This window comes from Drosophila busckii, chromosome 3L, assembly GCF_011750605.1.
Source record: "Drosophila busckii strain San Diego stock center, stock number 13000-0081.31 chromosome 3L, ASM1175060v1, whole genome shotgun sequence".
Classification (NCBI taxonomy): domain Eukaryota; kingdom Metazoa; phylum Arthropoda; class Insecta; order Diptera; family Drosophilidae; genus Drosophila; species Drosophila busckii.
The window spans coordinates 14,251,619-14,265,500 of NC_046606.1; the positions used below are offsets into that span (position 1 = coordinate 14,251,619).

Sequence of the window (13,882 nt, forward strand, 5' to 3'; positions counted from 1 at the left end):
GATTTTCAGTTATTCTTACCTTCGTGGCTTCTATTATTTATTATTCGCTAAGTACAATTGATTTGTCTTATTGCTGGCGGGGCCATGTTAAGTGATTAGTTTGGTTTGCGATCAGTTCGCCACAGGATTGCGCAGGATTACTGGCCTACTAGGATTACGCCTTAACATATAAGGTTTACACTCTAGTAGGTCATACACGCTGCTACACGCTGCTTTGATAAGAACAATTAATTACCAGGATTACACCAGACTTTATACAATAAGGATTACACTCTAGTTTGCTAGGATTACACCAGGTTGTTTGCACAACAAGGATTACACTCTAGGTCGCTAGGATTACACCAGATTGCTTGTATAAAACGGATTACACGCTGGACTGTGTTAATTGTTCACCTGACCCTTTCACCTTACTTGTTACTTGACTTGCTTCTATCTTGATCTGTGGCCTCGATCCTTAGCTCTTGCTGCGGACAGTTTCACGTATGGACTGACCCTTGTTCCTGCTTGCGCTCGCCGTTATATAGTAACGTAGCGGTTCTTTTCTGATGTCTATGTAACGGCATTGTTGTTGGGCTTCGTGCCTAGCAACAACTGTAAATGTTGCTGGCTGGCAAGTCCGCAACAACAATGAATGCTGATGGTCTTTGCGCTTAGCAACAACGGTAAATGCTGCTGGTTGGTTAGTTTGCAACAACAACGTACATATGTTGCTGGACTTTGTGCTTACCAACAACGGTGAGTGTTGCTGTTTGGTACCAGTTGATGATCATTGTTTTAAGCGCAACTTACTTTTTGTGAGACCATTATTTGGCTCCTCATACTTTTCCTTTCTTCGGGAATTCAAAACTAGTTGTTGAGCCAAAAGTTAGAATTTGGGCTTTCTTCGTTTGATTGTTGTCGCCATCACCATAGTGTTTATGCAAATGAATTTAGGTCTTTTTTTAGTTCTTTGTTCTTGAGTAAAATATTTATTATTTATTTAATATATTAGCAGAAAATGAGGCAATTTGGAATTTAATTTATTGCTGTCTTTTTAAATACATTTATTTTATTTGTTGTTTAACTTTAAAGAGTTGGATTGGAATAAAGCGTACTAGCATTATTTTAAATTTTATATAACACAATATATGTATGTTACTTTTAAGACTTTCAAACACTTAAACTACGCAGGAAATAATGTCAGCTACTTGGACTGCTGCTTGAGTGGGGGCTGCAAGCAAAAACAAAGCATTAGCAATGGAAAAGATTTACAATTTGTTGCCACAATTACCAGCACAAAGACGCGTTTGGGCAGCGCGCGTTGCACCAACTCATCGAGCAGCGCGTTCTGACTGTCATTCTTCTGCGGATCCGCCTTCGTATTGTACTCCAGCGTAAGCACAGGCAGCTCCTGCCAGCCCACCTGCAGTTTAGACTAGTAGTAGTTGCAGCTGCTGCTCGCAAAAGCAAATCAAAGCCAAAGCAATGGCAGCAACATCAACAAGCAAATTATGTTGTTCCAAGTGTAGTTTACGCACCTGCTTGTGTCCCGAGCAGATAAAATTATCTGTATTGCTTATGGCCAGCGTGGCAATGAGATGCAGCACATGTGGCGTGGGATTCTTAAGCACCACCTTGAAGGCCATGGGCATTTTGACAAACATCTTTTCCTCAATTGTGCAGTAAATATTGAGTGGCGGCTCTGTTATATGCAAGCCGCTAATAATAAACTTGGATTCATTTTCGTCCTTAACGCCAGCGCGACGCCAGCGTATGCAAAAGACGCCAAATGTGGGAGAGCTGGCATTGACTGTTGCTGCCAAAGTATAAGCTCCTTTGATGAAGCCGCGACAGTGTCCTGTGGCCTGCACCGCCTCCAGCGCTTTGTTAAAGACAACGCGCATGCTCTTGGGCGCATCCAAAGCGTTATTAGACTCCTCTAGCTTGCCGTCCTCTGACTGCAGCGAACTGCTCATCAAGTTATTATTGTTGATAATGGTTAACGTATTGGGCAGCTTGGTTGCCTGCGCTTTGTTGGCATTGGGTGCAGGGCTAATAGACTCTAACACAGCGGGCGGCGCTGGAGTGAGGCGACTAATAAATTTGTTATCATTAAGCTTGGTGCGCTCCATATCACGTGGCGTCAGCCAATCCTGCAACGTGGCATTTGTGCGCAGCACTATAACATTCTCCAGCTGATCGCCAGCGCAATATTTATTGCTGTACTTTTTGCGCTTGAAGCTGTAGTTGGATTGCACCAGATTGTGATCCTGTCGCGTGGTGAAAAACATTAGCATGAACTAGTTGCGCATATGATTGAGTACTTACACATATAAAGTAACTGTCGAGTATCTCTAGTTGCTCCTTGGCCAGCACCTCCATGTTGGCGCGCAGCAGAAAATTCTCACCACGATAAATTTGACTTAAGGGCCGACGATTCAGCGTATAGAATCTGGCCTGAAACTTAAAGTCGCCGGCACAGCTGAGCGTCAGGCTATCCTCGCGCGATTTGCGCACACGCGTCTCGTCCAGATACTCGATCTGCACTGGCGATATAGCCGCTAGACTGCTGCCCAGCACTGGCTTCACATGCTCCGGCGTAGTCTCGGCGCTGTTTGACTCCAAAACGCTGGCGTTGGCCGTTGCCGCACTGCGCTCCACATCAAGCGTATAGCTAAGACGCTGCTGCAGCTTGATTTCCGTCTCCAGCAAGCTGAAGATGTAGTAGGTGGCATTGTTGCTGCTCTGCGCCGACAGCTCGCCCACGTCGATTTGGATTTGGGAGTGCAGCTTTTGACGGCCTGATGTTACGTCTGTGGTCAGGAAAACTGCAAGTAGATGAAATAAATAAATATTTTTGTAAGTAAAATAATTAAATTTGCACAACATGCACTTTTAATTAGCAAAACAAATGAAACTTGCATGTGGAGTTAAACACGTGTGGATTACAAGTCAAATGCAATCCACTTGAAACACATGCAATCCACTTAGAACAAGTTCAATGTTAACTGTAAACACAGCTGGCATTGATCACAGCTGTTTCGGCTCCCTCTATGCTATAGTTAGATTTTTGATTGTAATGTCACATGAAGCATTTAGTTGAGTATGGTAAGTAACAATGGGATTGGCTTGGATTGATGGCCGCAAGTGGCAGGTTTTTCCCCACTACGCACTTGCAGTTTATATAAATAGTTGGAGTAGGCGCGCGTGCGTCAGTCGCTGTTGTGGGACACAATAGAGAAGCTAACAATGCGCTTGGCACTATATCTATGGCTGCTAACAATAGAAGTGCATGCAGCCGGCGAGTTTAGGACGAGAACTGCACGCGTGGTGGGTGGCCAGCGCATTGATGTGGAGCAACAGCCTCACATGGTGAATATACGTCGTCGTGGTGAGTTTCGTTGCGGTGGCTCGCTGGTGACTCCACGCTGTGTGCTCACCGCTGCCCACTGTCTGGTGAATGGCGCCGCAGAGAATCCCTCGGATTATGTAGTGCGTGGTGGAGTCACTTATCTGCGGGATATGCGCAATGCACGCGTTGTCAGCAAGATTCTGCTGCCGGCCAAATATAATCCTTTGACATTGGACAATGATGTGGCCTTGCTGCAGCTGCAGAATCCGCTGCAGGCGCCGGAAGTGGCGCCCATAAGCCTAGCACGCGAGGCTCCTCGGCCCGGCAGCTATGTGCGCGTCTCTGGCTGGGGCCTCACTCACGAGCAGAGCACTCAGTTGCCCAATCAGCTGCGCAGTGTGCAGGTGCAGGTGCTCAGTCAGCATGGCTGCCAGCGTCTGTATGCGGGCTACAGAAACATCACCCAGAGCATGTACTGCGCCAGCGTGCCGGGCATTAAAGATGCTTGCGATGCTGACTCCGGTGGACCGGCGGTCAATGCTGCCGGCCAGTTAGTGGGCGTTGTGTCCTGGGGCAAGGCGAATCTGTGTGCTCGTCCGGAAAGTCCCGGTGTGTACACCAGTGTGGCGCATCTTTACGAGTGGATAGCCAACAATATGGATAAATATTGCTACTAAGCCTTAAGTGTTTTTTAGTCTTTAAGTAATTTAAGTTTTAAATATATATCATAGAATTTGCTAAGTTAGAGTATTGCCAAATTCGCATTTGATTTTTGGCCATTTGTTAGCCTAACCTTTGTTTCATAATAATTGTTTCCCAAACTCTGGAATGATTTCTTGTACGCCAAACATATTCAAATATTTGCCAATTGTTGGCTTAAAAATAGAAAATGTTCAGCATTCTTCTTGGGGTAACTGCGTCATCAACTTTGGCACAAGGTCCAAATGCGGTTCAAAGCCTTGGCTATTTACACAGTTGTGCTTTTGCTAAAATTTCGCCATGGAGGCATAAAAGCCATGGCCCAGCTAAGCTGGAGAAACAGTTTGAGACAAAGATGCGTGGTGTTGGCTTCTATCTATTGGCACTGCTGCTGTTGATCGTGCTGCTGGAGCAGACTTCCGCACAGGCAAGACGGCGCAGCAACAGTTTGGCCCGAGTGGGCTTTAGAGCAAACAGATTGCAAACAGTCAACAACAATGGCAATCGCATCATAAGACGCAATGGAGCTGCCACAACACGACGTCTGGCTCGAGGCAGACAGCGGCGACGCAACAATGGACGCGTTGGACGTGCCAGCAGGCGCAGCTTACGCAATCGTTCGCGAGCCAGACCCTCCGCCAGAATAGTCAACAACTCGGTGCAGGCGCGCATCACTGGCGGCAACACTGCACCCATTTCATCAATGCCGTATCTGGTGCAGGTGCACAATGGCGCCAACACGCTTTGTGGTGGCTCGCTTATCTTTCGCCGCTGGGTGTTGACTGCCGCGCACTGCGTCAGAGGCGTGGCTCCCTCTGCGCTCACCATTGTTGCCGGCACTCCCATACAGAACGGCACAGCGGGCGTGCGGCGCGGGGTGAGCGATATATTTATTGCTCCTAGGTACACCTCTCGACGCATGAACATGGACGCAGCACTGCTGAGATTAAACGCTTCCCTGACGGGCAACAACATAGACACCATATCCTTGGCGCGACGCAGGCCACGTCCACAGACGCGTGTGCGATTTGGCGGCTGGGGAGCGCTCCGCGAGGGCGGCAACCCCGTGAGACGTTTGCATGTAGTTACACTACGCGTCGTCCGACAAGATTACTGCCAGCAGCAGTACGCGAACTCAGCCACAATTACTCCATACATGTTCTGTGCCCAGGCCAGGAATCGCGACACTTGCAGCGGTGACTCCGGTGGTCCTGCTGTGCAAAATGGACGCCTCGTCGGCATTGTGTCCTTTGGCGTTGGCTGTGCCAGACCAAGATATCCGGGTGTATACACAAATGCGCCAAGATTAAGACCATGGATCAATAGAATTAGAGCAGCTAACAGTTAAAGACGTGCAACAAATAAAATTACTACAAAATCTATGCGGAGTTGCGAAGCGCTAAGGAAAAACTTGGGGAAGAGACAACATTACCTAATGTCTAAGCTTGATTTTAACTTAATCAAGGGAATAATGAATAAAGACTCCACTATTTTAAGTGTTCAATAAGAAGTTATCAATTACATTTCTTGACTGATTTAATTTTCGTTGACTTTTAACAATATCAACAATATTGACTATTCCTAATATTGCATTATTAAAGTGTCAGATTCCTTATCGTTGCATTTCTATGCGCTAAATGTGAAATAAGCAGGCTTAAGAAAAAATGTAAACTTATTTCCAAGACCTTAATTGCTCCATATTTTAGTTTGAATTTTTTGCTTAGCTTACATCACAGACATAGCACGCAGCTTATCTTAACACAATTAACTAAGGAATTTGCAGAGCTGCAGACTATAAAAGCTCAACAGATTATCAAGTGCTGGCTTCTTCTAAGCGCAAACGTTAAACAATGTTGTTGTTGCTGCTACTGTCGCTCTTGGCCTGGCTATTGCCAATTCAGCCCATTCTGGCTGCCAGCAAAGAGCCACAAGGCAAAATCTACAATGGCCAAACGGCATCTATTAAGGATTATGGCTTTATGGTGACTCTGCGACACGGCAGCGACTTTAAATGTGGTGGTGCCATCATCTCACCAAGTTGTGTGCTCACCGCTGCGCATTGTCTGCAGAGGAAGCCGGTGCATAATCTCTTCGTGTATACGCAGCAGCAGTGTCTGCGCGATGCGCCGGCGCAAGTGCGTCAGGCCAGTTATGTGGTCATACCACCCAACTTTGATAAGAATTTATTTCTGAATAAGGATCTGGCTGTCCTAAGGCTGCGAAAAGCGTTTGATCTTGGCAAGCGCAACTCAAGCATGCGCAGCATAAGCATTGACTACAACGAGCTGAAGCCGCGGGCGAATCTCACCCTACTGGGCTGGGGCATGATAAACAGTGGGCCGCACAACCCGAATCAATGTTTGCAGTCGGCGCAGGTGCAGCTGCAGCCGCCCAAGCAATGCCAGCAGACCATTGGTCAGGTGTCGAAATTAACTGAGAATATGTTTTGCGCTCTCGGCGCCAATGCCACAGACGCCTGTCCAGGCGACTCTGGTGGTCCTGTGCTGCACAACGGACGCATTGTGGGCATTGTGTCCTGGGGCGAGGGCTGCGGCAGCGGCCTGCCCGGTGTCTATACGCGCTTGAGCAGCGACCAGATGACCTGGTACCTACGCCAGTTTGTAAGACAGCATTGCTAGAAATCTGAATAAATCCGCAGCGATAGAAGCTTCAGCTTACACGTTGTACTTTAATTGTAACTATGCTAAGTTAAGCTAAACTGTCCTAGGAATACAGCGCAATCATGTCCAGTATCCAAGATCTGACAGCCGGCACGCTGGTGTAGACGCCCGGCAAGCGGCTGGCGCAATCAAAGCCAAAGGATACAATGCCCGCCAGCTCGCCGCGATAGACCAAGGGACCGCCCGAGTCACCCTCGCAGGAGTCACGCTTGAAGGGTTCGCTGGCGCAGACCATGGACCTGGTTATATACTGCTTGCCGCGATAGGCAGCAATGCACTTGTTGTCGGACCACATGGGCATGACCACGCTGTGCACGCGGCGCACCGTCTGATCCGAGCTGGGAGTCACTGAGCCCCAGCCCGAGACGCGCACCAGTCTGCCCGGCGGCACAGGCCAAGTGGCCAAGCCAATGATCTGCACCTGATTGCTATTGATGGGATTGTTGAGTCGCAGCAGCGCCACATCCATGTGCATGGACTTGATGCTAAAGTTAATGGGTATGACCACCAGATTGACCAGGCGTGTGATGGCCTGCTGTGAGGACTGCACCGAGCTGCCGCCAAGCACACGCAGCTGAGCAGCGCTGTTCTGATGGACGCAGTGCGCCGCTGTCAGCACCCAACGTGAGCCAATCAGGGAGCCGCCGCAAAAGGAATCCGGCGTCACCACCTGCATCAAGTACTTGACTTGCTCTATGCTGATCATATGACCACCGATGATGCGTGGCTGTACCAACTCTGTTTGCTGCAGCTGAGCGCTGGCCAGGATTAGCTGCAGTAGTAGCAGAAAGCAAAACATGACGACAACAGGCAATGGGGAACTAATGCTAATTGGAGCACTGGGCTAAGCGCTTTTATATGAAGTTGTAAACAAATCAGAGCAAAGCTACAACAAGCTAAACATTTGCACAGTTGTTTAAACTTTAGCTTAATTTATTTATTGCTGGGTTTGTTTATTAAACTAACTCAAAAGTCGGCTGCTCACTTATTTTAATTAACTCAACTTGAGACTTAGGAGTGGCCCAAAGTCTGCGCAATAAACCGCTGCACACGCTCGCTGGCCACGCTCGTGTAGACACCCGGATAAGCTGCTCGGGCGCAGCCAAATCCCCAGGAGACAATGCCACAGACCTGCCCACGATACACCAAAGGACCGCCGGAATCGCCTGAGCATGAATCCCTAATGCCACGCACTGCGGCACAGAGCATGGAGTCGCTGAGCTGTGCCTGGCCAGCATAAGCCAACTGGCACTCAGTTCTGGACAAGACGCGCACCAGCGCAGTGCGCACCTGAGCCGCCGGCTCGCGATTCTGCTCCTGGGTAACGCCCCAGCCGCTGATGCGCACATAAGTATTGCTGGGCGGTGGCCGCCGGCAGAGCGCTATGCTGACCACACGACCTGGCAGCAGTTCCATGGGCTGCGCCAGCTGCAGCAGCGCCACATCCATATCAAAGTTGCGCGAATTATAATTGCTGGCGATATGAAACTGCGCTACATTGCGCACCACCGCCGCCGGCTGCTCCAGACGACTGGCGCCCGCATGGACGCTGTAATCCTGCGGCTTGGCGCCGTAGACACAATGCGCCGCACTGAGCACAAAGCTAACGCTGAGCAGCGAGCCACCGCAGATAAAGTCGCCCCGTTCACGCAGATACACCTGGTAGGGCACGTGCTCAATGCTCGTCTCCTCGCCACCCACAATGCGTGTGGCAAAGCCCAAGCCATGTACTGACAGCAGACGCAGCAAGCCACACCAAAGCAACCACACCAAAGTCATGACTGACTGCAGCTTTGATTGAACAAACTATCATTAAACTAAGTATGTTTAGTCTGAATAAAGTCACGATATGCCAATTAAAGTCTTTAAGTTTGCAATTGCATTGGCATTGCTATATGAAGCTCAAACTGACTGCTTTACAAATATTGGAGTACGGACTATATAAGTCAAAAGCGGACTATATAATAGAGTTACAGAAAGCAGCAGAGAAAGGGTCACTTTTCATTGACAGCTTCAGTTCAGCTTCGAAATTTGCGCTTAGCTGAAGCTTAAGCTTTAGAACTCTTCACTTATTTATCTAATCTATCTAATCAGTTAGGGGCAGGGTGAAGGATTATACATTATCTCCGTTTTTCAGTTGTTAGTGCAGCTTAAGCTTTGGTCTCCAGTGGAAACTCTTCACTTATATCTAATCAGTGAGGGACAGAGGGACGGATCATACATTATCTCCGCTTTACAACTTCAGCTTTTTATTTTATATATATTTTCGCTTAAGCTTTGGTCTCCCATGCAAACTATCCACTTATTTAACTAATCAATCTTAGCTCATTAAGATTACAATAAATTTACACTGCTATCAAAAATAAAATATTTATTATATATTTTAACTGTTTGCATGATGATGCGCCATAAAATTGTATTTTAGCCTATGCTATATATCGGCATGGCTTATAAATCAAGCGATGAAAGCTATAGACGAGTGTGTTTCTAATTAATACAGGGTCACAGCAACGGCCCAAATCAAGATCGTTCATTGCTCGCAAAAATAAATGTGTGTGTGTATGCGCATGTGTGTGTATAATGTCTAGATTTGTTGATCAGCGATAAAAACAACAAAATGCCATATTAAAATAATAATTATTATGTGCACAATAGTCGTATGTAATGTTTTAATGCTATGATTATTTCAATTTCCTCTCTAACGGCAAAGCTAAAGTAAATATAAAGCGAGCGTAAACAGTGTCGCGAGCCGGAGTTATTCGAAACGTAGTTTATGGCTTACGAGAGTTAATGTTTGTTCAGTTTGAACGGCACGGAAACTTTTTTGGTCAGAGCAAATATTTGGAAACCATGCGTGCTGCTAGTTGGTAATCAATGCAGAGGAGGGCGCTGCTGCTGCTGCTGCTGCTCATACTACAGCCACTAATACCGCCCATAGCCGCAATCCCGGCCAGCAACGTGCCAAGCGCTCGCATCGTGGGCGGCGTGCCAGTGGACATAAGCAGCGTGCCCTATTTGGTGAATCTACGCAACAACGGAGCCTTCATTTGTGGCGGCAGCCTGATCTCACCCTCGCATGTGCTTACGGCCGCCCACTGCGTAAAGGGCGTGTCCGCCGGTCGACTGCAGGTGGTGGCCGGTGCCACGCTGCTCTCGAGCCAAACTGGCATGCGTAGCGGCGTGGCCAAGGTGTATGTGCCCAAGGCTTACAACACGCGCACGCTGCACTCAGATGTGGCCGTGCTCAAGCTGAAGACGCCGCTTCAGGGCAACAACATTGCCACCATTCCACTCTGCAATGTCAGCCTCAAAGCGGGCGAGCTCATCAGAGTCTCCGGCTGGGGTCAGCTTACAGAATTCGCCAAGCCCGTCTCCCAGCATGTGCGCAGCGTGGAGGTAAATCTCGTGGCGCGCAAGAATTGCATTAGTCAGTACAGAATGCGTGGCACCATCACCAGCACCATGTTCTGCGCCGCCGCATCGGGCGGCAAGGATGCCTGCGATGGCGACTCCGGCGGACCGGCTGTCTATCAGCAACAGCTCTGCGGCATTGTGTCCTGGGGCGTGGGTTGCGCTCGTCGCAATTCCCCAGGCGTTTACACAAATGTCAAAACTGTGCGTAGTTTTATCGATAAGGCTTTAGCTTTATAGTTTATACACTGGGCGAAAACAAACAAGTATTTTTATAACTAAGTCTATGGACGAACCCAAAGTTAATATACTACCAAATTTTATAACTTAATATAGCTCAACAAATTTTGTATGAAATATATAAAAATAATAATTGTCTAGAAGTCATTTTGCTAAATAACAATTGTCTTCTTTGTTTTAACTAATTAATTATATTAAGATAATAAAATTTAAGACTGTCGATCTTAACTTATGTGCATTTAGCAATAAAATTTCTAATGTTAGTGTAATAATAAATAAACTTGGCACTCACCGCTATTTCTGAGCTCCATGGGCACACTGATGTGCACACAGACGTTCTGCAGATAAACATTGTACATATTGCTAATGGTGGTCACTACCGGGTAGTACTCGTTGACCAGCATCGTTGTTGTTGTTGTAGTTGTAGTTGCTGTGTCCGGCACGCCATGGCCAAGGTTCGTTTGCGTGCTCAAATGGAAGCTGCAAAACAAAAACAAAAAAAAGATGCAGTGAAGCGTTTAGTGGGCGCACGTTAGTTTAAAGAACAAGCTTCCGATACGAAGCGTTTTAACCTACGTGGGCGCAATATAGCAAATGGGATTTATCGACAGATTGTCGTCCAGATCGCGAGTGCGCGTGTGATGGCGAAACGGCGAGCGTGCAAAGTTGGCGCTGCAGCTGAGCACTGCGCCCAATTGATCCGTGCCCATAAGCGCCTCCAGGCGCATAATGCTAAGCTGCGTGTTCTCATTGAACTGCGAAGCTTCTGTGCTGCAGAACAGTTGATAATAGCAGTCCGGCTCCAAGCGCATGTTCTTTTCGTAAAGCTGAAGCTGTTGCTGCTGCGGTTGTGTTTGTTGTTGCTGCTTGCGCAGCTCCAGCAGATTAGCAAAGCAGGTGTACTTCAGCGCCTCCAGCTTGTAGGTCTGTTGCGGATTAGCCACGTCAGCGAGTAACACTTGAAAGCCGCGTATGCGCAGCGGCACATCTGTTAGCACGCTAAAAAAGAGAGCGAGCCTTTAGTTTCATTTATACATGGATAACAAGGAATTTTAACCTACCGCACTATAAGTTGCAGCTGCAATACATCATTGTTGTTCACCTGCAGCTGTTGAAAGCTAGCGCATAGCTGTAGCACGCCATTAATCTTGTCCAAGTCGATTGGTATGGGCGACTTGACGCTGGCCAGCGAGCTACTCCAAAGCGCTTGCACTTCGGGCGTCAGCTGCGCCTTTGGCAACGGCGGCACACACTGGAACACTTGCCAGAGATTCTCCAGCAACAGCACACGCTCCTTTTGTTCGCCCTGATGACGCAGCGCCAGCGCTTCAATGCTGCAGGCTATGTAGTCGGCCACGGAAGCGGAGAGCAGCGCACAGCGTAATGTCTTAAGCAGCACATCGCTAAAAATAGTCGACCATTGCTCCTGGCGATAGTCTGGCAGCATAAGCGAGTATAAACTGTAATGTGCGTAGCAATTAGTGTGTTGAACTTATAGAACATTGCATGGTGCTTACGTTAGAGCCTTGGCATGATCGCCACTTTGCAGATACTCCTCGGCCATATCTATGGCCAGCTTTTTGCGAAACCTTAGACACTTGTAAATCTTAAACTGCGCCATAGCCTGGCCCAGCAGTGCTATAATGCTCGCAGAGTAATTGAAGTTGCGCTCCAGCTCGCTGAGCAGCATATTTGCCTGCTGCTCGGCCAGAGGATCGCCTGTTTTGACTGCGCGTACTCCAAAGAACTCCGTATACAAGTTGGCGGCTGTTGACTCCGCATTAGCGCCATTATTTGCACTCAGCTGTGTTTCGTAGGACTCCTTGGCCGCCTGTCGCCGCTTAATTACGTACTCTGCTGCCTTCTGGAAATAAATGCCAGGATGCTGAGTTTGCAGCGCAGGTAAGCCGTTCTTTATAGCTTCATAAAAGAGTTCCCCAAAGACGGCGTGTCTGCAAACGTAATAAAAACAATTAATGAGTTTGCTATTTTAGTTTCAGGTAGTCGCGCTTACTGCGTGCTAAGCCAGGCATGATGCTCAAAGGCTAGATCCTTGAAACCCACACGCGTCTTGAACTTTTCTATGTGTATAATAAACTGTTTGATTGCATCTCGCGGTGTCTTGAGCTTAAACATCAGCCGACATAGCTTGTAGTTGAGAAAGCCAGCAACAGTTTTGATCTCCAAGCAGTTGGCATCATTAATACGTATCTCATCCAGGTTATTAGAGTAAGCCTGAAAATAGTGCCTGGCAAAAAGGTTTTTATTTTTATTCCTGTTCATATCACACTCTACTTACTTTTGTGCCGTGCTAAAGTCCTGTCGCATTTCGGCAACAAAGCCTAGCTTGAACTGATGGCGTATCTTGAGCGTCGTATGTGCCGCCGTCAGTTGATCACGATGCGTGCGTATGCGCTTGGACATGAGTGCGTAGTAGGACTGTGCCATGTCAAGGAACGCAGACTCCAAGCGCAGTGTATAGCCCATGAGGTGTTCCGTGTGCGGCAGTATGAACAACATTTTGCTAGTTATGCCACAGGCTGAGGTCAAGCTGGCAGCACGTTCCGCTGCAAGCATATCCTCACCAGGAGGTAGAGGTGCCGACTTCTGCAACAGCACTAAGCACAGCCGCGTATTGCGCTCCTGCAGCGCATTTTTAAGCGCCTGCACTATGGCTGCACATTGCACTTGCTTCTCTGTCCACTGGCTGTCGTTCCATTCAATGTCCTGGAAGAGCACCACCACTGATGGGAGCACATGCAGGTGCTTCAACATCCAATTGCGCTTGAGTATGCCTTTGGGGTGATACCACTCGTAGGAGGTTCGCTTCGGCTTGGCTACTGGGAACTCATAGTTTGCTGGCAGTAGTTTGTATTGCACGGCCGCTCGATCTCGCTCCCTGTCCGCTGGCTTACGTTGCAGGCTACCGCTGAACGCATCCCAAATGGTCTTGTGTACACTCTGACGCGCCACATCCAGGCCACAGAAGCCAATCAACGGATGCGGGACTACGAGTAGCTCTGACGGCAGCGTTGTGACATCAATCGTCATTGTTTTGAACCCCCCTCCCAATCACTTTTTAACTAACTCTGCCTTAAGCTTGCCCTTTAGATGGACACACACTATCACTCCACTTGAAACTCGCGTACCACTTATTTATGGCTACGCGTCAGTATTGGCTCCTTAATAAACACAGAAATTCCACATAAAATGTAAATAAACGCCGCCCCAGAAAATGCAGTAAGCTTATCAGCTGTTCTGTTCAGGATTGTCAACATATTTTATGTTGACTGTATGTAGTCTGGCAGCTCTCTCCACGCATGATCCGGCAACACAACTATTGCGGATAATACACGTTAATTTGTTTGGCTATTTGCATCTCGCTCGTACTTATTGCCTTGCATGGCTAAATAGCCAAAAATAAACAAAAATTTAACAGTTTTAAATTGAGAATATACTACATTTACAGTAGCATCAGAAAGCCTTCGAAAAATCCTTCAGAAAATCCTTAAGCTCTCAT

The 13,882-nt window shown here is 47.8% G+C and overlaps 4 protein-coding genes across 4 annotated transcripts; 2 read left to right on the top strand and 2 right to left on the bottom strand.

Annotated features, from left to right (window-relative positions):
• Positions 1-1,059: 1,059 nt before the first annotated feature.
• LOC117134619 (trafficking protein particle complex subunit 11) lies at positions 1,060-13,878 on the bottom strand. The gene is made up of 10 exons (XM_033293883.1): positions 12,662-13,878; positions 12,377-12,610; positions 11,880-12,314; positions 11,424-11,822; positions 10,939-11,361; positions 10,655-10,842; positions 2,308-2,807; positions 1,473-2,249; positions 1,271-1,414; positions 1,060-1,210 (listed from the first exon to the last, which is right to left on the bottom strand). Exons 1-10 carry the CDS (start codon positions 13,411-13,413, stop codon positions 1,184-1,186), a joined length of 3,879 nt encoding a protein of 1,292 aa, XP_033149774.1. The 5' UTR covers positions 13,414-13,878; the 3' UTR covers positions 1,060-1,183.
• LOC117134768 (trypsin beta-like) lies at positions 3,229-4,008 on the top strand. The gene has a single exon (XM_033293426.1). The coding sequence runs from the start codon at positions 3,229-3,231 to the stop codon at positions 4,006-4,008; it is 780 nt and encodes a 259-aa protein (XP_033149317.1).
• Positions 7,723-8,490, bottom strand: LOC108600270 (trypsin alpha-3). Its single transcript, XM_033293427.1, has one exon. It carries the CDS (start codon positions 8,488-8,490, stop codon positions 7,723-7,725), a length of 768 nt encoding a protein of 255 aa, XP_033149318.1.
• Positions 9,469-10,453, top strand: LOC117134808 (trypsin alpha). The gene has a single exon (XM_033293882.1). It carries the CDS (start codon positions 9,586-9,588, stop codon positions 10,360-10,362), a length of 777 nt encoding a protein of 258 aa, XP_033149773.1. The 5' UTR covers positions 9,469-9,585; the 3' UTR covers positions 10,363-10,453.
• Positions 13,879-13,882: the final 4 nt, after the last annotated feature.